Source organism: Botrytis byssoidea, assembly GCF_014898295.1.
Source record: "Botrytis byssoidea strain MUCL 94 chromosome Unknown BBYS_005, whole genome shotgun sequence".
Classification (NCBI taxonomy): Eukaryota; Fungi; Ascomycota; class Leotiomycetes; order Helotiales; family Sclerotiniaceae; genus Botrytis; species Botrytis byssoidea.
Window position 1 is genome coordinate 782,911 of NW_024065846.1, and position 25,813 is coordinate 808,723.

A 25,813-nucleotide genomic window follows, 5' to 3' on the forward strand; every position below is an offset into this window, starting at 1 on the left:
CTGGGCATCAATTTCTACCGAGGCATGATATGAAAATAGAGTTATGGTATATGGAGTAATGAGAAACTTTGAGACTGCATTGTACTTTGTAGCAATCTCGAGAATTCTACAATGATTCTCAATGAAAATTTGAACTCAAGTACTATTTGCAATTACCCAAGCATCCAGGCACACATGATCCGGCCTATGCCCTAATCTTTTGACCATATATTATACAAAAGTACAAACTCAGTAAACAATCACAGATTCCTACTGACACAATTCCTCATCTCGATATAACCAATGCAAAATCCCGCCTCCTTCCCTCATCTCAAAATCTTTCTCCTACCAATCGACCCAAACACCTCCCGGTAATACTCCCCTCATGACTCCCCAATGCCCTTTCGCACTTTTATCCTGCCATTCCTGCAACCTCCCTGTCTCATTCCTCCTCAATACCCCCGCAAAAGCCTCTTCTCCCTTCTCTTCTCCCAGCTTTAACTCTTCGTCTTCTATCTCCCACTTGGGCAATAAAAATGCTCTTCTCGCATTACTTCTCAAAAAATCCTTCTCAATTGGTTTTCGGAATGTGATTGATGGCACAGAAGTTCCAGGATCCCCAGAAGGTGCTTCGAAAAGAGGCTTTTTGCAAAAGATCACCATGTTAGTGAAATCTTGTCCCGTTTCCGCAATGTGTTGATCTGTTGGTGCTTCGGCTTCACGGTAAATACGACAGGTAGGGAATAGTGAGCGAATTGTACGATGAATGATGAGGAAAGGGGGAAGCAGGAAGTCTCCAGCGTAGTTCTATAGATAATTAGTATAAAAACTTGTAGAATGTCAAGAACGATAAAACGTACAATGGCGATAACACCACCTGGTTCCAAGATGTCATGAAGATCCTTCAAAAACTCATATGTAAATAGTTCAACAGGCTCAGCTCCGCCTGTAAATACATCGTGCACAATGTAGTTGAACTTCTTTCCTTGAGCTGCAAAATTTGATGCGACAGATACGGCGTCCTCAATAATAGTTTCTTGAGGCTCAGGAAGAGAGAAGTATTTCTGGGCGAAATCAACAACAACGGGATCAATCTCCACCAAAGTAGTATGAATTCCATGGGATATCAGAGCAGCTGGAGTAGTACCAATACCGAGACCACTATTTCATGTCAGTAAAATGAACAATTCGTTATAGAGAAATCCGAGAAACCCACATGACCAATGCACTAGCATCCTCGTCTTTAATTGGCTTTTCGACTTCAATCAAACGTATTGCCTCTAGCATCACAAAAATTCCATAAATAGGCTCAGCAAGTCCTTTGGCTTTTTTCCCATTGACCAACCATTCTCCTCCCAAAAGACTATGATCACAACGCATAGCACGGAATCCATTGCCCATCGTCAAACTTTCAATAACGGACACATACCCAGTCAGAGATTCTTTTCGTTCAAGGATCGACCAACCATTGGCATTCATCGTACTATTAAGTTGGTTTATCGCATATGACGTTGGAACATGTACATTGAACAATGCAGTATGGAATAGTGCTGGTAGTATCCAAAATAGAAGCTTCGAAGGAGCAAAAGCTGAATATAAAGCCTGGAGTACAATTTGCATTCCAAGACGCGTGAAAATGACGGATTGACCAATGTATTGAGAGATCTGATTTGCAGATATATATTCCACGGTTTTGAAAAATATGTATGAGAAAATACCTGGTGCTGCATCGGATATCCAAGGCCATCGACCAGATGTGAGTTCTAAATCGTCCAGTGTAGTAGCCGTACACGAGACGGAAAGGATGAGCAGAGGTAAGAATGTGAGTCCTTCCGTAATAGGAGGCCCAAGATTAGCTCCCATATAACCACTCAACTTGAAGAGGAAATACTGGATCACTGGAATGTAAGCCGCAATAATTGGAAGAAGTTGGACTGGTCTCCTGATTGGAAGATAACGCCTAATGAACAGATTTGACGACCAGCCTAAGAAGCAAGCCGTCATGACTCCTTTCGAATGCCATATTCCAGCTGGATATGATCCATAGACTGGGGAGAGAGTAAGTTGAGAGACATTTGAATATATGGCGGCGAGCGAAAGGAGGGTAGCTGATTGAGCTAAGACCCAAAGTTGAGATAAGATAAATCTGGTTGTGGTCTCTTCTTGAGCTTTCGATGCTAAGGCTTTGAGCTCTTTCTCAAAATTATCTTGAGTAAATGATTGTAATTGTTCATCATTTATACTTGTTGGTTTCGGTGATTTGGAAGGTTTTGGGGATGATTTTGGTGCCATGATATCTATGGTTTGAGGTAGTCCAGAGAAGAGGGGTGAGGTGAGGTGAAGTATCCAAACTCCCACCAGTAATCTTATCGAGCAAAAACAAAAGCAACAAATTAAATCCTCAGCATTACTTCCACAAAAGAGAAGGATTCGACTTTATATTTGAATGAACTGATATCTGAATACGTTGCGACAATCGTTTTGTTTGAGGCCAATGCGTGGGTTCTGAAACGCGAAAGAACCACAAAACACGTGATGTTTTAAAATGAAAGAAGAGGAACAAGTCCTCGCTCGGAGTTTGATGGTTTTGTTCCGTAAGAGAGTTTAGGATGAATTGGGTTAAATTGGAGTTTTGACCATGGGATGAACTAGTGGGTTGAGATTAAGGACTTGGACGTGTACTTATTTATCATTACCTCGTGATTCATACATTCAATTCAGTGGGGGATAACTTTCAAAGCAATGGCTCGTTGTTGGTTTGCAAAGTAAATAAATAAATAGGTATATAATAAATAATGATACTACATTTTTAGGATAACGAAAAAGTTATACAGGATGCCATCGTTGCCCTGCGGAAGAGGGCCCAACATGAAAACCCTCGACCCCTATTGGGATGAAATATAATCATACAGGATGCCATCGTTGCCCTGCTGCCGAAGACTCAACATTAACATCATCGACACCCCTCGCAACTCCATCGACAACATAACTCAGATCTTAATGCCCTCCAAGATAGGCTTAGCCTCCTCACTCTTCCACCAACTAACTCCATCCTTTCCTGGGTACTCAAATTGATCCATGCTTGCTGCCTTCATTTCAACACTGTAGCCTGGCTCCAATGGAGTCTGGTAGTAACCACCCTTGATGACAGATGGGTGCTCGAAGTGCTCATGGAGATGGTCAACATATTCGAGAACGCTCAACTTTCCACTGACTACGACGTAATCAATGGTACTCAAATGTTGAGTATATTCTGGAAGTCCGACACCACCACTGTGTGGAACAATAGGTACACCGAACTTCTTGGCCATGAGGAGGACAGCCAAGACCTCATTGACACCTCCCATTCGGCAGGCATCAATTTGGCAGACATCGATGGCTCCGCTTGCCAAAAGTTGTTTGAAGATAACTCTGTTTTGGCACATCTCACCAGTTGCAACACCGATTCCATATGGTTTGAGAGCTTCACGAATAGCCTTGTGGCCGAGAATATCATCAGGAGAAGTGGGCTCCTCGATAAACCATGGCTTGAACTCTTTGAGTTGTTGCATATATTCGATAGCTTCAGGGACAGACCAAACCTATATGACTGTTAGTTTGGAAATGAATTATCACTATTCTGATGTAACATACCTGGTTTGCATCAACCATAAGAATATTGCCCTTGTCGTAGCCAATAACCTCCCTAGCAATTGACAAACGTTCTCGGTCATCCGCAACAGATGTTCCAACCTTAAGTTTGAAATGTCTGTATCCCTTGGCCAAAGTTTCCTCCAAGAGCCCCTTCATCTTATCTTTGCCGTAACCCAACCATCCGGCACTTGTGGTATAAGCAGGAACAGCCTTGTTGTTCAAGGCATCTTCAATTCTCTTTGCCTTTCCTCCCTCTTCAGCCTTCAACATGGCAATGGCCTCTTCAGGTGTAATAGCATCAGTGATATAACGGAAATCGATACAGCTGACGAATTCCTCAGGGCTCATGTCTGCAACAATTCTCCAGACAGGCTTGTTGAGTGTCTTTGCCCACAAATCCCAGATAGCATTGACGACGGCTCCAAGGGCAAGATGAATAACACCCTTTTCTGGACCAATCCATCTAAGTTGTGAGTCGGAAACGAGATATCTCCAGGTTTGACCCCAGTTCGCGACGAGGGAAGAAAGGGTACGTCCCTTGAGACGATCGGCGACATGGTCGATTGCAGCACATACGATATCGTTTCCACGACCAATTGTGAAAGTCTGCGAGAGGGAGTATAGGTTAGCAGGTTATAATTAGAGTCACTGAAAGTAGATAAAACATTGTAATCATCTTACCATGCCATGACCGGAAAACTCAGAATCGGTCTTGAGAATACAGTATGCAGAACTGTAATCTCCAGCAGCGTTCATAGCATCTGAACCTGTCTTGTCGAGAGAAGTGGGAAATCGAACATCGCGAGTATCCCAACCTGTGATTGTAACTTCAGCCATGATGATTGATGTGAGGAGAAATTGTAAGTAATAGAGGTAAATGAAGAAATATGAGAATGAATGATTGAAGAGGAATAGGAATAGAGAATTGTAGAGGAGTGATTGACCTACAGATTGGGAAAGAAGCAGACAAATATATACCAATTCAACGAGCCATTGAAACGTTTGGGAAGAAGTTAAAAAGGCATAATCATTGGCTCAACAGTGGGGCAATTGGACGGAAGTCGAAAGTTCGACGATGATTTCTGTGTTGTTTGCCTGTTTGGTCAATGACATTCAAGGATTTGTATTGGTGGAAGAATAGGGTTTCCTGTCAACCCCGCGCTATTTTTTTTTGATCATTTACCTCACAGGCTCACAGGCTCACAGGCTCACACGGTCCTTTTCCAATCCTCACTTTCCCCCAATTCACTCCAATCACACCTCACCGACCCCTCGTAACCCCCTCGTAACCCCCTGATTCGGAACCCCCACATTGTTCGAGATTTTGGTGGGAGAAAGAAAATCCGGGTGAGACTAAACTTCTTATATCCCAGCTAGTCGCCGGTAGGTATTCATGGGATTCATGGAATTCATGCAAATACTTACACTTGGAATCAATCCTAAATTGTCCCATCAACCCATCATACGCCAGCAAGGTTGCAAGATTAATACTGTGTGCTTTTACTCTCTCTTCCACTTCTTGAAGAACTTTATACTCGACGAAAGACTTGGTATAACCTCGTCTTCTTCGCATTCAATTTCCACATCATGGCTTAACTATCGTTTCGAAGGCCTTTGTGGAAAAGTTACACTACACATTGTTTATTATTTGATCAAAGCGGAGCGAAGGACACCTCTCGTGACACTTCATGCATTGAAATGTCAATAACTGGATTTGACCCCACCTATGGACCGAGTTAATGAGGTTGCTCGACAGTGGCATTGAGACTTCAAATAGACACAATGCTCCACTTCGTCAACTGAGAGCATAATCATTCATAAGGGAGGAACATTTGGCGACAGTAACATACTCAACCATCTGTATTTCTTCTTCTCATGAATTTCTTGATGGAAAAGACACAAGGGTATTTTGATCACTTACTAAGTCTTCTCGAATACCCGTTGCGCAGACCCTTTCAGGTTTCATGCTAATATACCCGGAGACTTGAGATCGACAAATTTAAGCCTTTCAGGGCCCATACACGTTCTTTCAGCCGGAGTTATCAGTGCAACTCTCTTACTATACGTGCTGGGCCATCTGGCAACCATTGCTAGAATCGATACCGTATTTGGATCGGTTTGTACCTTCGTTATATATGGACCGAGAACAATTTTATTCATTCTTCTGGATTGATTTTCTAGAATGGGAAACTGTGCAGACGTCAGTAAGTAAACGTATGCAATGCAGAATACAAAGAAAGAGGGTTGAAAAGATCAAGAATCAACAAACACCTATTTATTGTTTCCTTTACGGGGAATCAAGGCAAGATATGAATGCTTTTTTACCTAGTGGTACCAGCAAATGAGCTACTCGGCTTCTCAAGAAGATTGCCTGGAATTTAGAGGAGTTTTTGGACCCGAACATTTTCAATGCATGTACACATTACATTGCACTGTATGTTTCACATTTGCTGTGTCGTTTTCCCTATTAAACTACCAATTGGCGGCATACAGATGCTATACTCGATTCCTTGTTGTTGATCTTGTGGGAAATACAGAAAATGAACGGCCCGTTCAGGTAGAATTTCAAAGCAATCAAGCTCATGCAAAGTTTTAACAAGATAGGCTCCTGCCTTTAACTCAGGATACGATTAGAAAGTCCTCTTAGAAATTGATTGGGAATTCAGAGTGCAAGATCTTGAAATAAAACAATCAACGATATGGATGTTTAGACAAGGATGCAAATCCTACCAACATGCTTTATGTTGGTCTGATGCATTAGATGCATGGGCAGCACACATTACTCTCCTATCAAAAGACAAAAAGAAGCAGCCCAAAGATTTTTCCTGGCGACGGTACTTTATTCCCAAACAGATAGAACAAGCCATATGAAGCGTGGCTGAGTAGACGGTTATTTTCTATGAGAGAATCCGAAAAGCTCTCCGTTGTCTACCGCTCCTTAATCACTGTACGAATAGATACTGCTGGAAAAGTCCTATAGCCATACATTGAGTATCAATAATGAATTCCCAAGCCCTCAATTCGTTGACTACCAAAGTAAAGAATTTGCAATTACTTCCAGATGTTCACTAATGCTCTGTAGGGATCGAAGTTTTTCTACTCAAACGGAACCCAATTGTTTCTTCGAGGAGTTACCTATGGGTCGGAATCTCTAGATATATTGGCTGACAGAGAAGCATGCGAGCGTGATATCAAGGCATTAGTATCTCTGGGGATCAACGTACTACATGCTTATGGGATTGACCCAAGTCAAGATCATGGGGAATGCATGGAAAAATTCATGGAAAACGGTATTTATTTACTAATCGACCTATACATCGCGTCTACTTATATCTACACCGATTCTACTACATGGACAAATCAAAAGTTCTCCGTCTATACGGATATCGTGGATGCATTTGCTTTCTACACGAACACACTCGGATTCTATCTAGTCGACAATCCCATTACAGACAGTTCCACCTCTTTAGCACCACTCTCTAAAGCAGCTGTAAGAGATGTAAAAGGTTACATCAAAGCAAGAGGTTATCGTTCTATACCCATTGGAGGATACGTTCTGACTGACAGCGAATACGCACGAGAGACCTATCAGCTGGCTGCAGATTACATGGCCTGTGGAAATTCCAGCATTGATTTTTGGGCGTTGACAGATTATTCATGGTGGGACAACTCCACGTTCACCTCTTCAAATTACTCTCGCCTCACCGAAAGCTTTTCCGACTATCCATTACCAAAATTCCTCGCAGACTATGCATGTGAGGTCACCACGGAAGATTACAGTGATGTTGCCGACCGGATCTTTGATGAAGTTGGCACCATATATGGCCCGGAAATGTCGGATATTTGGTCAGGCGGAATTGTGTATGAGTGGGCGAGGTCCAGCGATTCAGATCCCAATGACTATGGTAAGTAAATCTCTTTGGAAAGATGTACTGGATTTTTTACAGTGTCTTGACAGCTCTGGTAAATTTAACCGACTACACGATCCAGCTCAATCGAAATTACAAATCGCTCTCAACACAACTTGCTGCGATAAATCCTTCTATAACTCAAATGTCAGCTTATATACCAACTGTTACAACAGCGCCATCATGCCCGGATGAGAACGCAACTTGAGGTATACGCACCCATCCAACATCTGTTGCATTCTGCTAATATCAACAGCCGCTTCGACAATACTTCCTCCAACAGCAAATACCCTAGTATGCGATTGCATGATAGCTTCTTTACATTGTAAAATTGACCCATCAACATCAGTCAACACAATCGCATCAGTTCAAGCAACTCTATGTACATCAAACTCCACCATTTGTGACGGATTTACATCGAACGTCACTTCTTCAACCTATGGCGCATTTAGCGTTTGTTCTCCTTGGCAACAGGTTTCCTGGGCTATCAATCAATACTATCTGAATACAGGTGGTTGCTCACAAAAAACAACGACGGCAAGTCTGCAAGCCCTCAAAGCTCTAAATTCTAGCTGCATCAATCTTCTAGCAAAAGCCGGTCTGTTGGGCAAAACACCAATTTATTCAGATATAACAATTGCAAATTCTACCTCAGACTCAAATATCACATCCGTATATTCCGACACCTCAACTGATAGCTCCAGATCCTTATCTGGCGACACCATCGCAGGAATAGTAGTCGGAAACCTTCTAGCAGTCATCGCAGCCGGTTCTCTCATCTTCTTCTATCTACGTAAAAGAAAATCGCGAAAATCTCACACAGCCCAAGAACTAGAAGCTTCCACTCCCGGTCAACACGGTACACAAGCTGAACTTGGGAATGACGGACAGAAAGCGGAGTTATGGGCGAACGATACATCTACCAATACAGGAACAACTAGTCCGAAGGATTTGGCCCATGAAGGCGATGCGATGTTACCGAGAAATCAAAATGAGAGTCGGGAAATCTGTGAAATGCCTTGAATTGTGCTTTAGGGGTTTTGGGGGCTAAGGGTGTCCGGACTGTGTAGGTTAGGAATGAGGTGATAGGATTACCAGGACTGGTGTTAGGAGGGATTAATATAATGGTTTGGGAGGGGGAGGAAGAATGTCTGTCTATCCGGAAAAGGAAAGAGAGCATTGATATCACGCGCACAAGAATGGCTACTCGCCAAGAAACTTTTGCATAGATACCCAGAGTTACGAGAGAGAAATGAGGAGTACAGTTTATGAAGACATTCTATATTAAAGTTAATAATCAGTTTCTCAATCTAATGCTTAAGAGTTCATATCAATAAAACCACGTTCGGCTTGTGAGTGATCGCTCACAGATTAGATGGAAGGTGAACAGACGACTACAAATCTATCCCTCTGCAATCGAGTTTCGTCCGTTCACTTGTTCGAACTATGAACTTGGACTCAATTATGTGAAAAATGTGAATTTACAATTTACATAGTTATATTTTGACAGATACTCCAACCTACGTATGTAAATCGAAAGAACACATACCAAGTCCTCGCTTTGAATTAAAGAACAATAGTCGAATGTGTAGCAAGGAGTTCCTCCATGTCAGAGAACCAAGGAAAGTAAATTCATTCAGGGTATCAATATTTTGCCAGCCAGTACACCTACACGCGCTTTCAATTCCCAAAACACCGTGTTACACCAGTAATCATCAAGCAGTATGCCATGCCATCATCTGATCAAGACATCCACTGTATCCATATCATCGAAACCCGCCTCTTCCACTGTAGAATCAATTTCCAAATGATCCCCATCGAAGCTTAGAACAATTTTCTTATCCGCGGGTATCTTATTCGTACTTCTGAATCCATCTACCAATTTCTTGATCGTCGTTGTGGGCTTCACATAAGTTTTAAATTCCTTGATATCCTTCGATTGAGCTTTCAGTATCAATCTCATCTTGTTGACTGGCTCGGGTACGACTTCAACAGGTTCTTCTTCATCATCGCTGATTTCTTCGGCTTCGGCTGCCTTGCAGCATTCGTCCCAGAGATCGTTTGTCCATGCCTCCATATGTATTCTACCACTATTGAAACCCTCACCTGTGGTATCGACATCGCCATTCGTGTTAAAGTCGAGGCCAAGGGATGCGCATGTCATGGAATCGAACAATCTTTTGTTTCTCCAGGTGAGTAAAATCGAATCTTTCAATTCTTCATTCATGTGTATTCCGTCTATTTCCTGTTTCCCACACCAAGCCTGTCGAACTTCTCGAAGACGCTGATGAAGTTTCCGCCTGATGATTAAATTCTTGGTGTTTTCCAGTCGAGACGATATAAAAATTTCTAATGTAGGTTCAGTTTTCTTATTATCTTGGAAAACATCGTCATCGACTGCATTTCTGTCCGGTTCATGATTTTTATTTGCCCATTCGACATTACTCCTATGTTGGGCTAGATCCGCAAGTCTCTTGTTTTCTCGTGCCTTTGCCAATAATTCCGGAAATTCCTCTTCGGAAAATGCATCATCGTCGTCGTCATCAACGATAGGAATTGGTTCGGCCGATGTTATAATGGGAGAGGAACTTCTATCCATTCGCTGCGTAACAGGCGCGGCATCGTCGCTGTCGCTATCGCTCACAGATATATAGCCCTTTGCAATAACTTTCTGTTCTCCGCTCTCCATATTTCTGCTATGTATATCTTTTGCAAAACGACCCATCAAACCCCCCGGCGAACGACGCTTTTTCTGCGGGGATCTTGTTTGCGACTTGCGACTATCAGGTGTCGATATGGACGATTCCCTAAGCCCATCAGCATATATACAACACCATATTCTGCAAATCCATAAAATAAATACCTAGCCGGTTCCTCATCTTCCGTCTCACTACCCAAATCCACCTTCCCACGCACATCCTCATTCGAAAACTTCCTTCTCTTTTCCACTCTCGGACTTGAAGATGATTTCTCCCTGCTCTGCGATGTCCGCTTTCTCTCTAAGCTCGCGACCTTCTTTTCCCTCTTAATCTCCCTCTCCCTAGCATGTAGTGGAAACAGATCTTTTGCGCGACTAAAAGCATCTGTATGGTCCATCCCGGGTTTAAGCTCTGGAGCTTGCGCTGGGGTCAACTTCTTCTTAAAAAGAGAGAACTTTTTCTTGGCTGGAGGCGCCGATGCACCAGTATCGAGGTCTGCCATATTTAGTTGTTATTTGTGCGTTTTTTTGTGATTATCCTGATTGAGTGCATATGAAATTGAGGTCGAGATGTAAATACGGGGAAATTTGGAGGGTTGCCGTTGCGAGGCTGCATGCGCTAAAAGTACCGGTAGCGATACCGATGCTTCATTTACTGCCATTGTTTGTGATATTCAAAATTGTCTCCATCAACGATAAGATTCTATCAAAGTCATATTGGTATTTCGAAGAACGATATGGAGAACGGCGCATTACAACAAGGCGAAGGCAAGGATCCTTCTTCCTTCCTGTCAGAAATCATTGGCTCAAAAGTCATTGTAAAGCTCAATAATTCTCTCGTCTTTAAAGGTTAGCTAGCTACCCATACCTCTGGTCCCTGTCTAAAACTTACATTTTTACAGGAGAATTACAGTCCGTCGATGGATATATGAATATCGCGTTAGAGAAATGCGAGGAATGGGTTCATGGAAAGAAGAAGACAGTTCATGGTGATGCTTTCGTGCGGGGCAACAATGGTGAGGATTCTTCCAGAACATCATTCAATATAAGCAGCTAATTCTGTGTGTCTCTTAGTCATGTACATATCGGCCGATGAATCTGCTTGATTGGCACAATAGTGGAAAAGCATTGGGTGGGAGTTATGGAGTGCTATACAGGAAGGATCCTTTTACGAAATTCATGATATCCAAAAGACGACGATGGGATGCGACGAGGTAGCAGAAACTGGTGGGATTATGAGCACAGCCTTATAAGTAGGTGTGCCGATACTTGAAATTCGCGGAAACAACAATGGAGCAGCTTCTAAAGCTATCTAAGGCCATCTATCTACACTAGACATTCAAACCCTTGAGGTCCAGAAGAAATAAGTCTTACCATGCAACGCAACCTCACCATTCTCATTACGCTCAGCATCCATTCCCTTTAACGATCCGAGAACCTTCTGCTTCACTTGTTCTTTCTTTTCAGACTCCATCACCGCTATAGCACTCAAAGTCCCGAACCTATTCCAAATAGCCTCATCACTCAACCAAACCGTCCACTCAATATGATCTTCTCCAAGCGGTAGTGAGAACTGCGGTAAATCCTGCGTGAAAGTATCTTTCAAGGTTTGCAATGGCGTGGAATCTAATTGATCCTCAAATACTTGTTTCCATTTCCCGTGACGGAAACGTGGAACCTCATCTTCGCTGCTTTCAACAATGTCTTTTAGAACCTGTTCCCATTGTGTGGTTATTGTTCGACCGTCTCTTGGTGAGTTATCTGCATATTTTGTGATTAGTAGTAAGCGGAAAGACATAAAGTTACAACATACAATCTTCTATGTTCCACTACAACAGACCTGTTAGCATCTCAGTCTACGCCTTCATGCATCAAGACTTCTTACGATCATTCCAAATACTCCTCCAGGTCTCAAAGCTCTATGAATCTCCTTCAGAGACTCCTTTGTAGCAAACCTTAAGAGGCAAATCAGTACGAAATTTCGCTTTCTCACGACTTCATCGCCTATCACTCACCAATGCCAGGACTACCAGAAACCTGAGTTAGCAAACGTTCTCCCATTTCACCCGTATTCCTAACCCATGAAGCAACTCACCTGCGAAGCAATAACCGCATCAGCCCAACCCTCCTCAATCTCCATGTTCTGTGCACTCCCCCCAACAATCTCCACACTCCCTTTCCACGCCCCCTCATTCCCCTTGCCAAACTTCCCCCTCAAAACCTCCTTCATCTCATCATGCGGCTCCACACACTTAATTGCAAACCCTTCCTTCCTCTCCGCCAACAGAGTAGTAAATTTTCCCGTCCCAGCTCCTACATCTACAATTCTAGCTCCTTCCACATCTTCCACTCCCAGATTCTTTAGGAGTTTAGAGACTGCTTCAGGTGGGTAGCTTGGACGATGTTTGTCATAGTCCGAGGCATTGGAAAAGCCGTTTAGGGCTTCGGGAGCTAGGGTTGACATTATGGAGAGATCTACTTGAAATTTGATATTAAATTGATGGCTGTAGATGTTGTGTAAGACTCAAGGGATTTAAATGTAATTATGTATTTTGGTTAGGGGTTGAATGACACTACGTCAGCGATATGCCAGGGGAGCGGACCGGCACCGTAAATCGCAACCGCATTTGCAAAACTGGTGGGGAAGATATGATCGAGATTCTGAAGCATTATGGATGTTGTGCAAGAAAAACCATGTATTATTTTATATCCAAAGTTTATAGAGAAAAAAGAATTAAGAATTGCTATCCCCTGAAATATTCCACTGCTTTCAAAAGACTGTGTATGTACCATATCAAAATTACTACAATAGCCGCCAACGATTGATGTCTTCTACGACTAGTCAAACTAGCATCATATCTCGAACCCCACGGCACTACATCCCTCACTACCTATTCGGTTCAAATCTAACCGTTCTTGCCTCGAGAACTCAGTGATGTTTCTAGTACGGAATTCCGTTAGTCAGAAGTTGGAACTGATCATAGACTCCAGTCGAATAACTTCCATAACTCCTCTTTACCAAACCTCTCATGAATACCGCAGCCTCAGCCTCCGTCTTTTCCAACACAAATCTATCCCTGAAATGTTGAATAGACTCAGGCTTGAAGCAGGGGAGACCAGAGTCCATCATAAGCATAACGAGTTGCGACAGCTTCTCTGTATAAGGTCGAGAGGCCAAGTAAGCCTTTACGCATAATTCCTCGAACCATTTAAAGGCCTGATGTTCAGTGCTTCCTCCCATCACGGCTACCATCTCCGTTGTGAGCTTGAATGGCGCTCTTTCAAATTTGACACCTCCAGGGGCAATGTCAAAGCAAAAGCCAAAATCAATGTGTAGAATGTGACCAGCGTCGTCAATCATAATGTTACCATTGTGTCGATCCTTGAATTGCAACAAGAAAGAGATGACCGAGTAAGCTGCCATACTTTTGACAAAGTTGGCGCGCGCTTCTTGAAACCTAAGAGAGTCCTCGTTTCCATATTTCGATATGAAATAATCATATAGACCATTCACGGCTTCTCTTCCTAGAATATCACGCGAGATCGAGTTTGGCAAAACATCAATAACACCACAACCAGGTGCTGTTGCAGTAACACGATACGGGAAAACGTAAACATCGAGGCCGACGTTGTTGAAGATTCCACGGAACGCAGCGATCATTTGAAGAGCGAGAACGTCTTGACGACAATCATCACCAACTTTGAAAATTGCTGATTGCCAAATCTCAATCGAATTATCCGTTGGGGTGTCTCCGCTTTTATTGGTTTCTTCGAGCAAATCATCTGTGCCTTCCATGTCTGCACCTATAGTTTTCTTGATGCGGAACGTTGCCATATATGGTGCTTTTGCATGACTTTGCAGGGGCTTTCCAGATTGTCGATCGATGCCAATTACCACACCATCAGGGTTACTAGGGAGATATACTCCAATCTCCACCTTGATCTTGCGCAACTCTTCTTCAATTTTCTGCTTCTTCTCTGGCTTGGGTCTTTTGATGTATGGCTTAAGCTTGCCTGAAATACTAGTAACTTCGTCAAAAAACGTGAACTCACGCTCATAGAAGGCTTTGTCAACACCCGAGAAAGATTCTATCATGCGATTTGTGACTTTGTCGAGTGTGGGTTTGACAACATCAGGCTGGACTTGTTAGTTTAACACTTTGAAAATATGCGCGCCACTTACAATTTGTGAATCTTCATCTTTGAAAGCATTGGCTTTCATGTTCCAGATAATTTGATGCGCGAAAAGTTGTGAGAACTTTGCAGTTTCGACAATATATCGCTCAACATATCCAAGGTCATCATAGCGCAAGGTTTGGACTATCTGTGGCACGTAAAAGAATGTGACATCAACAGAATGACTCTCCAGGGCCCGCATAGCATACTGAACGATGAAGGGATGATTTCGGTATGACGGTAAGAAATATGTAACGGCAGATATCGGGTTAACAGGAGCCCAATATAAAAGGTACTAATTTTGTCAGCCTGTTAATAAGCAGTTCTTTCAAATCACGTACCTTCATTTGGAATGCAACATCAGATGGCAAAGTATCGCCAAGTAATATATGGACTGCTTCAGGCTCCGATATTGCTTTGTCGGGAAATTGAAGCAAAAGCAAGCGAACGTCCTGATGCAACCTCGCCGAGGGAAATCTAGAAACAAGTTGAATCGCCAAAGATGGGCTTTCGTTCCAGGCAGTTTTCACCAGAGGAAGTAGCGCTGCATCGTTAGGAATTTTAACAGGGGCGGGAACCTGGATATCACGACCTTGACGTAGAGGATCAAGCCAAACATTTAGTCTTATCTGCTCACTCTCTATTAATATATGGAGAAGCTCTTCCTTTGCATGCATCAATTGGAGCATGGCTGTGGGCTTGGAGCCTGTCATGGTTACGCTTCTAAAAGCTAGAACGACATCATTCAACAAGCGAGTTTCGGCTTTCAATTGCAGACGATTTCCACCAAATGACCAGCGAGGAGCAAATGTGAACCAACTGAGGGCAGCAGAGAGAATCTTGTCCTTCAGTCTAAACTTCGAGGGGAGATCGAGGGTAGTGGTATGTCTCAGGACTCTTAAGCCGAATAGGACGATCTGAAATCTTATCTCTCGAGCAAGCGGGTGCCCCGTGGAGTGTTTAAAGCTATCCAGTGTCATTTCCAGGATTCTCAAAAATGTCTTCTCGGTATGTGGGCTGCCAAGGCGAGTCGCGTTGAAATGACTACTGAGGAGCTGTAGGAGTCGCGTATGGGGAGCAAGCATATTGTTGACGGCCTGTTGCTTTTTGGCCAGGACTTTCCTATCGCTAGGTGCGAACTCCTCCTTTATATAGAAAGGATCTTGATGGCTATCAACTGTTAGTTTGCAAGAAAATGAATATTCGAATGTACTTACATGAACATGCCATTGAAAATTCCAATTTTACGTTGTGAGGTCAATTCCCATTGTTGAGCGATTTCCATCAGAATTCTTGGTTCCATGCTTGGATTCTCGTTGATAACGCCAAACCACAAGGAACCCCCAAGTTTAATTGACTGCTTGGTAAAAATAGCGAAAGGTATGGAAACAAGATAGCGGATGATAGCACATTCATCTTTGTCACTTCGGCAAAGCAAAGCAGCAGCTCTTCTTAGCACATCGCGGATCTCGGCAATTGCTATGTGTTTCTTTGCGTGAATTTGTGCTTCAAGTTTGGATAGAAGTGATACTGCATCGTTACAATCTTTGTCAGACTCCGATGTGATCGAAGGTCTGTGTTCGTCGAGATGCATGGAGCGCAGCCATTCGGCGTTGTGATCAGGAAGAGTTTCTGCATATCGGTACTCTTGCCTTGTAGTATATTGAGCAATGAAATCAGAGGCCGTATTGATATTGCAGTCCCCGTGACGATCGATTGCCTCAAGCCTCTGGTCCATACTTGGAATGACTGCTCCCATTTCGGAAGCAAACGACCGTCCAAGGGAGATATGACCATAAGCTCCTTCATCATCATATTCTGAGAGGTATGTCTGTAGCAAACCCTTTACATTTGCAGGAGCAATATTAATCACTGCTGTGACCCAGCCTTTAGCCTTTTTGTATAAAGCATCAAGGGTGCGACGACGGAGACCATAATCATCAGACAATTCGATAGTTATATGTCCTTTGGCGGAAGTAAAGGAGGATCTCAACCCATATTCATCGGTTTCAGCTTCTAAACAACTTACCCATAGGAGTGACAAAAGTTCAAGAAGTGCAAACAAAGAGGATTTTTGACACAGAGCAGATGGCACATCTCGAATTATCCTGTCTGCGCAGTTCATAGCAGCTTGTTGGACCCTTTCGATTCGATAGCAACAACCAGTAAATATTGAGGCTAATTGTTTGGCAACGTACGGAGCTGAAAAGGTTGGGTTTAGGCCTGTCAAAGATTTGCGTAAATAAGTGTCCATAACAGCAGCGGTGACACTTTCCATCGCGCTGCTCATTTCACCTCTACGCATGCTAGGCTCAAGGAAGTAGGTCAACGCTTTGCTGCAATCGCCTGCATCAGCCCGTAGCGTTTCAAGCAAATAGGCAGCTTGAAGGAATATGACTTTACGATAACTAAGGGCACTGATTTCTCTAGCTTTACTAGGAAGAAGGGCTGTGAGTCGTTTTTTCTGTGTAGTTTCGTGATCTTGACTGATTCCTCGACGTAATACTGTATTCAATTCGATATCACTCTCCACCTGCTCACCTCGCTGCTCGGCAACAAGAGGTTTCGAATGAATCGCCAAGATACGCAATTCTTTCAGATGCAGCTGACCGCGCTCAGTGTTGGTAGTAAAGCCATGGACAACAATGTTAAACCAAGCATCCCGTACTAAAGATGACAGCTCCTCGCTGAGGTCATTGTTGGACACCATATTATTAGTGGAGAAAAAAATTGCCAAGGGCTGCAATAGTTGCGCAATCTCCTTGGCTGCAGCTTCTACGTCGCCTTCGCGTGTGTTCTGCCCTTGGTGGACATCGCCTCTGCTAATGATATCCTCTAGTAAGTTCTCAAAATATATGTCATACAAGGGAGTGCCTTTTTGCAAACGAGAAGATAGGAGGTTTCGGCCTTTCATCACCTAAATCGAATTAGTTGGTGAAGCTTTTGCAGTTCTTGTAGTGAACTTACAGCATGAAGTATAATTTCATTATTTTTCATGACACCCATATGAGTGATTTTATTATAGAGTTTAAGTAACGATCGAAATTCCAGAGGGCCTCCATGTAATGATAATTCTGCTGCTGCCGTGATGATACGAGCATCGATTAATTGGTTGATTTTGTCAATCTTTTGAAGAAGCATAGACTGAGCCAAAGCAATAATTTTAGAGTCTTGGCAATTCTGTGCAATAGCGCATATAGCTTGTACGACGTTGCCGTATACAGTAGATGTCTCTTCTTCTGTGAAGATCTCCAATGATATAGAACTTCCGTTAGAATTCTTTCCATAAAGAGTTGACTGTGCAGCTCCATCCAAAGCCAAATCTCCGTTGGGTGTAGAAGTGTGTTTTTCTGGGTGGCTTGCACCAGAATTAAGAACATTTCCTAACGTATAAAGGGTCGTTATGATGGCATCCTGGGATAGATTATTCAGAACATATGCGAGACAGGCGGAGGCGATCGCATTTGTATTCCCTTGTGGATTGCTCTGGACAATGAATCTGGGGAGAAGGCGGCTGACTTCTGGAGCTAGCTGAGGAGCGAGTTTGGAGACCAAGGCCATTGATCGAAGGACAACATTGGCCAATGTATCATCGGCCATTTGCACAGGATCCGCCAAGGTATCTTCAAGCCAGGACATCAATGTTTCAGGTTCAACTTCATCATCACTTACACTCAACATTGCGCAATTCATATAGGTAGTTAAAGCACTTGCTTTGACGGAAAATGCAAGTCTTTGCTGCCAAGCAGAACCCAAACGGAGGTAATCTGCGCCGTCTTCGAGAAGACTTATTTCATTCGAAGCAATATTTGCCAAAATGTTAACCGTTTCAGGATCAACTTCATCATTGCGAGGAGTGTTGGGTCTCGAATCCTCAAGACGTGACATTAATACATTCAAAACGTCTTTGTTTTTAAGGTTCTCGACATCGACAAGTAGAAGCGATGACCCTGCAACGAGCAGCCACATAAAACTCCGTTGTAGAAGCATAGCACCCAATGGGCGGCCAATAGCTGCATAATGGCGGACATATCTCTTCCACTCCCTTACATGACTGCTCTGAAGATGGGTATTACGAATAGTTGAGAAAGCGGTCTCTACTGCGACCAAAAATCCTTCTGACAAAATAGCCTTGACACGTTCACACAAGTCTAGTCTCTCCTGTGCGCTCCAAAAATTGACCAAAGAAGCTACTGCATCTAAGAATCCCAGAAGGGATATCGTTACAGTGGCAACGTGAATTGCCTCCTCAATCTCCGTAGCATACTCTGAGCTAACTCCTCGGTTTTCCGTAGCAGTTTCGCTGGCATGTACACAGTTGTCTAGGTATATCGATAACTTCTCGGAGATGAGCTTTTGTAGGTGGCCATGTTTGATACCAATGGAGAGAAGGGCGGTGGTAAGGTTATAGCTTAGTGCCTCGACGGGTGATGGTTCGATCGCGCGAAAAAGGGGCGATTGCACAAACAATTGTGTATGCGCCTCAAGAACGTAGGGGCCCAACTGACTGGTAAGCTTCTCCGCGCTGTATGTATTATCGATCAGGGGAGCTGCTTTGCACAGGGCTAGAAGTACTTCAAATTCCCTAATGTTCTGCTCTAGGTATTAGTATCCTGTAAATAAGGAGACGTTCCCCTTTTCGTACCATAGGAGAGCCCGCCAATGAGCCCGGTGAATCATTGTTGATTCCATTCACACGCCCAGATAACTTATTGTTACCGGGAGAAACACGACAGAGCCTCTCAATATCAGAACCCTCAAAATTTCCAGTTGATGACGTCGCAGAGAGTTCAGCAATTTTAGCCAGGGCATTTCGCCTTATGCTTCTTGTGAGACTTTAGATAAGAGTTTAGTGTTTGTAGATCTTCAAAAAATAATCAAACAATATATCACACATACCTAGACATTTTTATTTGTAAACAGCAATCAGCTATTTAGACATTTTTATTGGCACCTGGGTAGTTATCGTGGTTAAATTGTGTTACTGGTATCTTGAATTTCTAAGGATACAATAAAGTTGTTCCGTTGTAGCTACCCCTGTCAGAAAGATTGGCGCTAGTTATCACCAGGCTGAAGGTCGACGCGACATCTAGAGTGATACCTTTGAACCTCAAATCTCAAACCTCCACAATATTTACCAAAGTCTCCCAAATACCTCTCCGCACTTCAACTCCAAAGATACCCAAATACGATAATCAAGATGTCCATGTTCAGTCAAAACCCATTGATGAATGGTCCAAATTACTCCTTCAATCAAGCTCCAACCAAGCAAGCTGATGGTTTCACACAACATCATGGTTTCTACCCGTATGTATCTTATGGGAGATTCACTGGCATTAAAACTAACATCATTTACAGATACACCGATAACGGTGGTTCTACTCTAGCAATCTCAGGTTCCGACTTCACTATCGTCGCCGGCGACACCCGTTCCACATCCGGATATAATATTAACACAAGATACCAACCCAAAGTCTTCAAGATCGGTGGCACAACCGCTGCTCAAGATGATGCTACTCTCGTTCTCTCCGTCGTAGGATTTGCCGCAGATGGAGAAGCACTCAAGGAACGCCTCGATGCAATCGTCAAGATGTACCGCTATCAACACGGCAAGCCTATGAGTGTTAAAGCATGCGCTCAGCGATTAGCAACTATTTTATACAGCAAGCGATTTTTCCCATACTACGTTACCGCGATTCTCGGAGGTTTGGATGAGGAGGGAAAGGGAGCAGTTTACAGTTATGATCCTGTTGGAAGTTATGAGAGAGAACAGTGCAGAGCCGCAGGCGCTGCTGCAAGTCTGATCATGCCTTTCTTGGACAACCAGGTCAACTTCAAAAACCAATATATCCCAGGTAGTGGAGAAGGACATGCATTGGCGGAAAGAGAAAAGATTCCGTTGGCTAGAAATGAAGTGGAGGATTTGGTTAAGGATGCATTTGACAGTGCGGTGGAGAGACATATTGAGGTCGGTGATGGTTTACAGATGTTGATCATTACAAAAGAGGGTATTGAGGAGATTTATAAGCCATTGAAGAAGGATTAAAATGCTCTTATACAGAGCGGTGATGCGGATTTGTATTACTAGCAAGGCATGTACATCCTCGAGCAATTGCCTTTACGAGACCAGGTCTTACTCGAAATTCATGAACTTTGCCACGACGTCCAAATGATTATGCATGTAGTTGTTTGACAAAATACTTGCAACTCGGAATCATATACACATATAACAAAATCTCCAGTGAAAAGACACAGGTCAAGTCGGAACATACATACGAGCACACATTTTTCTGCTAAGATTTGTATTTTCTTTTGACTGGACTAGTAATACATGCTGATTCGAGGACTATTAACATATTTCGGAGCACTGCAAAGTGATGCTCGATAATCTATAATGGCACAGCTCTCGATTTCGGGCAGACAATGCTCTAGTGAGCCGAGACTCTTGGAGCGGTGCTGAAATAATGTTGTTGGATTTGTTTCCGAAGGTGGGACCATGAAAATGTTCAAAAGTAAAGGCTGTACTGACGAGGCTCGAATCGTCGGGGCAAATAGAGAGTATTGTTACCAAATCATATATCTTCTTCTAGGATTCATGCACTTGACCCGGTTGACGAACAATAACATTCTCAAAGTTTGTAGTATATGATTCAACCAGCATAAAATCAGGGCCATTTGGAGAATCAAGCATCGCCAGAATCTGACCGCCTCCATCTCCTACAAGAATACCTTTTACACAAGGGTCAAAGAGGCATTCAATATCTGTTGCAGAATCGCCATAATAGGCCGCTTGATCATCGGTGTCGAGGTCCCAATGTTTAAGCAATCTGTGCATTGCGCTTGATTTCGTGTCCGATGTAGTTAACGGTGTCATGAATTCTCGGCTATGAACGTGTAGGAAGTGATTAATGAGAAGTTGGGTACTAGCAAAGGGGCCGAAATCGCAATCCGGGCATTTGGATTCAGTAGTGTTGAGTCCAGCTTCCCAACCCCATTCAGGACCCCTCAAGATTCCTGCTTCGTCTGGAGAATTCGCTACGATTGGTGCTTCGATAAAATATCCCAAATATTGCTCCAAAGCGCCCCTTATGAAGTCCTTTGAGAAACTAACTGAGACGACCCCCCAAGAACCATTTCGTTTTTCAATCTCATCTATAATTTCCCTGAAGCCTTCTCTGATCACCAATTTTCCCTCCAAGACATCCCGCGAACCAGCAGCTTCCCATTCCCTTTTTGATATGCCTGCAAATATACCTGAACTACTGATGCGGTTGATGCTTCTAGTCTCAAGTTCCTTCTGGCTTCTTTGACGCTCAATTATCCCCTCCAATGTGTTCCATTTCGGCTCGTATCCCTCAATGTGAGCACGATACTCAGCGTCATATGCAGTAACGATTTCTTGCCAGACTGTAGTGAAATCTTTCGCATTGGCAAGATGATAGGCAATAGCAGTGTCTGCAATGAGCTGGCTAGTGTCCTTCATGGTAATTGTGCAATCGAAGTCGAAGATGAAATGAGTAATTCTTTCGTCCCTCGGGTGTGTCGTACGAAGAACCGGAAGCGGATCGGGCTTCATGATGTTTGATGTTCTTCTTTTGTGTAATAGACGATTAGAATCTTAACCAGAGGGTATGAGAATGAGATTCGTTGGCTAAAAAGTCGAACGGAAGAAACCATGAGCAAAACCTGAACGGTATAATCATAGCGACTTGGCTTATTGACTGACCACTTGATCCAACTTGCCAAACACGGTAGGTATCTTGTAGAGAGTCACTTCCCTGAGGTGAGGTCTATATGTTGAAGGCAGGTGATGAGCACATGATTATAGATAGATAGAGTTTATTGCAACTCGAATAGAAGTCGCAGACCGAGAGAAATACCTACATAGCAAGCCTTATAACGATCCTCAATGTTAGATACAGTCCTAGTGACTCAAATCTCTCTTAAATTTCAGAGTGTTACATAAGAAACCAAAGCAAAAAGGCTTTTCGAAATGGTAATGCGTATGGTGGGAGACTTTGTTACCAATACTAACACGTGACTATCCAGGTACTCGTTACTGACTAGCCATTCACGTGCCATTTTGTTTTTACAGCAGCGATGTGTTAGTGCCTTGATTACTAAGCATTTACAGAAAGCACCTCAACGACCACTACCCACCCAGGACTTACTCGAACTACCTCTCTCTCATCTTTTGATCCAACAACACCAAGACATTGAATTTGAAGATGCCTACTGAATTAATTAATTCGCTGAATTCGAGTTTTCTCATCATATCAGATAGTTCTCATAATTACCATTCATAGAATGTTCTCACTGTTTCTGGCAAGTTTCCAACGCCTTCCAGCATTTTCCAGCATTTTCCAGCATTTTCCAGCATTTTCCAGTGATTGCTTCATGCTTCAATGGCCTGATGTCTCCTGATTTCAAACCCCGCATCTGTTCTCTGTAATTCTATTTGCTCTCAAACATGGTAGTCGTCATTCTAGAAAGTGCTGGTGTTCAATTGAATATTGATCATTACATCAATATCGTAAATTCTAGTAATTGCTAGAAAGTCCAGGAGTCCATCAAATTAAATATATAAAGGTAGGCTCAATCTCTGAATAACCTCTTTTCTTTTTTCATCATCAGTACAACAATCTTCACTACAATTTCATGCAATCTTGTTATCGAACAACTTCAAGACTTCCAGTCGCAACAACTATCAAACGAATTCTCAAACCACAAACAACCACACGCAAAATGTCTTTCTTCCCACGACACTACATCACAAACGAGGCTTCCTCCTTCCATCCTCTCTTCCGTCTTCTTGACGACTTTGATCAATACAGCAGTGGTCGCAACGACAACAACTCTCGTCACCACCGCAGCAACGTCATGAAGACCTTCACTCCAAAATTCGATGTCAAGGAAGCCGGTGAAGTCTATGAGCTCCACGGTGAGCTTCCAGGTATCGAGCAGAAGGATGTCGAAATCGAATTCGTCGATGACCAAACCCTCACCATCCGTGGTCGTACCGAGCGCTCTTACACTTCCGGTACTCCACCAGCTGGGTTCGTCGAAGATGCACCCAAGTCGTCTGGCGCCATCACTGAAGGTGGTGAAACCGAACACAAAGACAAAGTTCACCAACCAACCGTCGAAGATGAAGATGCATCAACTCCAGCCAGCACTGACGCCAACACTCAAATGACCAAGGCTAGCGAGGAGAGAAAGGCCAAGGAACCTGAACACAAATTCTGGGTTTCTGAGCGTAGCATCGGTGAATTCTCCCGATCTTTCAGCTTCCCAGTTCGCGTCAATCAAGATGCAGTCCAGGCTAGCATGAAGAACGGCATTCTTAGCATCATCGTTCCAAAGGCTAAGAAACAAGAAGGCCGCAAGATCACCATTCAGTAAATCAATTACTTCTCTCGATTTATTTGTTTACTTCTACGATATTACGAATGCATCAACGGAAGGAAGGAAGCGAGGAGTACTTTGGCACTGGCATTTTCTTAGCGATGGATTAATTATGGTGTTTTAAGGGAGGAAAGGGAAAGGAGCTGGAGGTGATAATGGCAGAGTTGCTTGCAGGAGAAAATTTATGGTACTTTGCTACGAGTTTGACTTGCTCTTTATTTTTCTTTGTTTGCTAGCACTAATCCTATGTACTTACATAAAAAATATTAAAAAAAAAGAGCACTTGATATCAAGATGTATTGCCTATCCATAGCCTTGTGAAATTTGAGTGTGATTTCAATAAGAGGGAAAACCTAGCTGACTGTAATGCATCTCCCTTCTAATGGTACCCAAAATGCCAATGAAGAACAGTACCAATTTTGCATGCCGGCCTTTACAGCTTTCACTTTACCACAAATCTGTTTGAGCTTTGATTTTGACACAGCTTGAGTCCAAAAGATAGATTTAAGGTTTACTTATTGTAATATTTGCCACTGGCATCCTGTTAAGTATTTGGGCGAAATGAATTAATTAGAAGGTATGTGTAGCAGACCAATCCATCGTTTTTAGTAATTTTCATACATGAAAACTCCCACTTTCTATCTGGTCGATTAGACTTGTTACTGGCAGCTTGTCATTAGGTGATATTAGCAGTCGAGAACCCTCGATCTACACTCTGATCACCATATGCCCATTTCGTTTCAGATGATTTCACTGCTTACCCACCCCTTTAAGACACATCCACTGAATCCACACTCCTTCATCTTGACACTGAGAGTCTGAGACACCTGATAGGATAAGCGATGCAAAACTTCCGTCACTTGCCCAGTGCATATCTAAAAGACCTGACGCGAAAGCTTCATTTAAACCAACGTCGAACGCTCCATCCCGATTACCAAAATTAACGCAATCCATGATTTTGATGTCAATCACTCGAAACAATAAACATAAGTTTGACCTTGAAACTTCATGATGAAAAAAGTCATCTCGTAGATATTGCATCTGGTCCGTCCGTGTATTGTAATCGTAGCGGTCAAGGACCATTCAAATGATGGAAGTGAGGATATCTACACGTCCCTGAATTTTTCATATAAAAAATAAATTGACAGACGAGGGCAAAACCGCCAAACAATTAATCAATTCCATAAAAGCCCTAATGAGATGTCGATCCCCAGAGCCTCGAACGTGTGGGATCGATATCATTGGTTGCTTATCAAGGGATGGAATCTTTGATGATACCTTACTACTCCTAGAAAATCCTACGGTATCTAATTGATCCTTCCGCAGAACGTATCATTCCAGACGTCTGAGAGATTGCTTGGCTGGGGGAGAGACAATGTTCACTCCCACGCTGCCATGCCGTGTCCACTGCCCAGCCATGTTATCGCGATTGTCATGAACACATCGGTGAACTAACTACCATGATCCAAGAACCATTTAAGAAACAATATGGGGTTTAATCTTAAGCTACTGCAAGGACCCACATGAAATGCCACCAACAGCCCTGCAAGAACCCGTTCACCCGTCAATTATGATTTGTCTAGATTTCTGAAATATCAATATTTGAGCATTTTAGAATTCGCTCTTCGTCACGATCGTTCGCGGCCTTTATAAGTTTCCTTCATGCCGTGCGACGGATTCGTATGGTGAACGGTAGATTGAGACTAGTGAATCTATTAACGGCTGCTATTGTATTGACTATTTTTTTTAGTAGCACAATGGCATCTATGTATAGATATATTATTAGTTGTTCATCTTTTGGCTAATTCACGCTTCATATGACGTTTTTCCAATCTCTCAAATCGCTGTCTAATATTCACCAATGATCGATTTATTTGGCTTCATCAATTTCATGTTTCTAATAAGAATTTTGAAAACAAACAAAGGTACTCCCTGTATGCTCCAACCTTGACAGGCCTGAGTGGAGCTTCGATTCTTCGACGATTAGATGAATTTATAATCTCTATGCGGACAT

General features: G+C 43.0%; 10 protein-coding genes across 10 annotated transcripts; 4 read left to right on the plus strand and 6 right to left on the minus strand.

The window, feature by feature from the left end:
- Positions 1-72: 72 nt before the first annotated feature.
- EAE97_003050 (uncharacterized protein) lies at positions 73-2,497 on the minus strand. Its single transcript, XM_038873562.1, has 3 exons — positions 1,196-2,497; positions 840-1,140; positions 73-786 (listed from the first exon to the last, which is right to left on the minus strand). The coding sequence occupies exons 1-3, from the start codon at positions 2,269-2,271 to the stop codon at positions 325-327; spliced, it is 1,839 nt and encodes a 612-aa protein (XP_038735425.1). The 5' UTR covers positions 2,272-2,497; the 3' UTR covers positions 73-324.
- A 289-nt stretch (positions 2,498-2,786) lies between these two features.
- EAE97_003051 (uncharacterized protein) lies at positions 2,787-4,449 on the minus strand (the record flags this gene model as incomplete). The annotated part of the gene is made up of 3 exons (XM_038873563.1): positions 2,787-3,560; positions 3,613-4,218; positions 4,294-4,449. 3 exons carry the CDS (start codon positions 4,447-4,449, stop codon positions 2,970-2,972), a joined length of 1,353 nt encoding a protein of 450 aa, XP_038735426.1. The 3' UTR covers positions 2,787-2,969.
- Positions 4,450-6,612: 2,163 nt separating this feature from the next.
- Positions 6,613-8,543, plus strand: EAE97_003052 (uncharacterized protein; the record flags this gene model as incomplete). The annotated part of the gene is made up of 5 exons (XM_038873564.1): positions 6,613-6,648; positions 6,695-7,517; positions 7,571-7,667; positions 7,777-7,814; positions 7,870-8,543. The coding sequence occupies 5 exons, from the start codon at positions 6,613-6,615 to the stop codon at positions 8,541-8,543; spliced, it is 1,668 nt and encodes a 555-aa protein (XP_038735427.1).
- A 712-nt stretch (positions 8,544-9,255) lies between these two features.
- EAE97_003053 (uncharacterized protein) lies at positions 9,256-10,721 on the minus strand (the record flags this gene model as incomplete). Its single annotated transcript, XM_038873565.1, has 2 exons — positions 9,256-10,327; positions 10,384-10,721. The coding sequence occupies 2 exons, from the start codon at positions 10,719-10,721 to the stop codon at positions 9,256-9,258; spliced, it is 1,410 nt and encodes a 469-aa protein (XP_038735428.1).
- Positions 10,722-10,955: 234 nt separating this feature from the next.
- On the plus strand, positions 10,956-11,324 carry EAE97_003054 (uncharacterized protein; the record flags this gene model as incomplete). The annotated part of the gene is made up of 3 exons (XM_038873566.1): positions 10,956-11,067; positions 11,121-11,234; positions 11,293-11,324. The coding sequence occupies 3 exons, from the start codon at positions 10,956-10,958 to the stop codon at positions 11,322-11,324; spliced, it is 258 nt and encodes an 85-aa protein (XP_038735429.1).
- Positions 11,325-11,557: 233 nt separating this feature from the next.
- On the minus strand, positions 11,558-12,682 carry EAE97_003055 (uncharacterized protein; the record flags this gene model as incomplete). The annotated part of the gene is made up of 5 exons (XM_038873567.1): positions 11,558-11,979; positions 12,032-12,047; positions 12,104-12,173; positions 12,234-12,244; positions 12,314-12,682. The coding sequence occupies 5 exons, from the start codon at positions 12,680-12,682 to the stop codon at positions 11,558-11,560; spliced, it is 888 nt and encodes a 295-aa protein (XP_038735430.1).
- A 150-nt stretch (positions 12,683-12,832) lies between these two features.
- EAE97_003056 (uncharacterized protein) lies at positions 12,833-19,382 on the minus strand. Its single transcript, XM_038873568.1, has 7 exons — positions 19,294-19,382; positions 19,040-19,229; positions 17,362-18,987; positions 15,612-17,311; positions 14,736-15,564; positions 14,402-14,689; positions 12,833-14,356 (listed from the first exon to the last, which is right to left on the minus strand). The coding sequence occupies exons 1-7, from the start codon at positions 19,299-19,301 to the stop codon at positions 13,160-13,162; spliced, it is 5,838 nt and encodes a 1,945-aa protein (XP_038735431.1). The 5' UTR covers positions 19,302-19,382; the 3' UTR covers positions 12,833-13,159.
- Positions 19,383-19,594: 212 nt separating this feature from the next.
- On the plus strand, positions 19,595-20,597 carry EAE97_003057 (uncharacterized protein; the record flags this gene model as incomplete). The annotated part of the gene is made up of 2 exons (XM_038873569.1): positions 19,595-19,701; positions 19,753-20,597. 2 exons carry the CDS (start codon positions 19,595-19,597, stop codon positions 20,438-20,440), a joined length of 795 nt encoding a protein of 264 aa, XP_038735432.1. The 3' UTR covers positions 20,441-20,597.
- A 383-nt stretch (positions 20,598-20,980) lies between these two features.
- On the minus strand, positions 20,981-21,970 carry EAE97_003058 (uncharacterized protein; the record flags this gene model as incomplete). Its single annotated transcript, XM_038873570.1, has 1 exon — positions 20,981-21,970. One exon carries the CDS (start codon positions 21,968-21,970, stop codon positions 20,981-20,983), a length of 990 nt encoding a protein of 329 aa, XP_038735433.1.
- Positions 21,971-23,139: 1,169 nt separating this feature from the next.
- On the plus strand, positions 23,140-23,796 carry EAE97_003059 (uncharacterized protein; the record flags this gene model as incomplete). The annotated part of the gene is made up of 1 exon (XM_038873571.1): positions 23,140-23,796. One exon carries the CDS (start codon positions 23,140-23,142, stop codon positions 23,794-23,796), a length of 657 nt encoding a protein of 218 aa, XP_038735434.1.
- Between the last annotated feature and the right edge of the window lie 2,017 nt (positions 23,797-25,813).

What these genes read in the sequence shown, in the direction of transcription:
- EAE97_003056 (XM_038873568.1), bottom strand. An exon ending in CATTGGCGGGCTCTCCTATG is followed by an intron (nt 18,988 to 19,039) that starts GTACGAAAAGGG and finishes TACCTAGAGCAG; the next exon opens with AACATTAGGGAATTTGAAGT. An exon ending in ATGAAATTATACTTCATGCT is followed by an intron (nt 17,312 to 17,361) that starts GTAAGTTCACTA and finishes AATTCGATTTAG; the next exon opens with GTGATGAAAGGCCGAAACCT.
- EAE97_003050 (XM_038873562.1), bottom strand. Translation starts at nt 2,271, where the DNA reads ATGGCACCAAAATCATCCCCAAAACCTTCCAAATCACCGAAACCAACA. An exon ending in GATGCTAGTGCATTGGTCAT is followed by an intron (nt 1,141 to 1,195) that starts GTGGGTTTCTCG and finishes GACATGAAATAG; the next exon opens with TGGTCTCGGTATTGGTACTA. An exon ending in CAGGTGGTGTTATCGCCATT is followed by an intron (nt 787 to 839) that starts GTACGTTTTATC and finishes AATTATCTATAG; the next exon opens with AACTACGCTGGAGACTTCCT.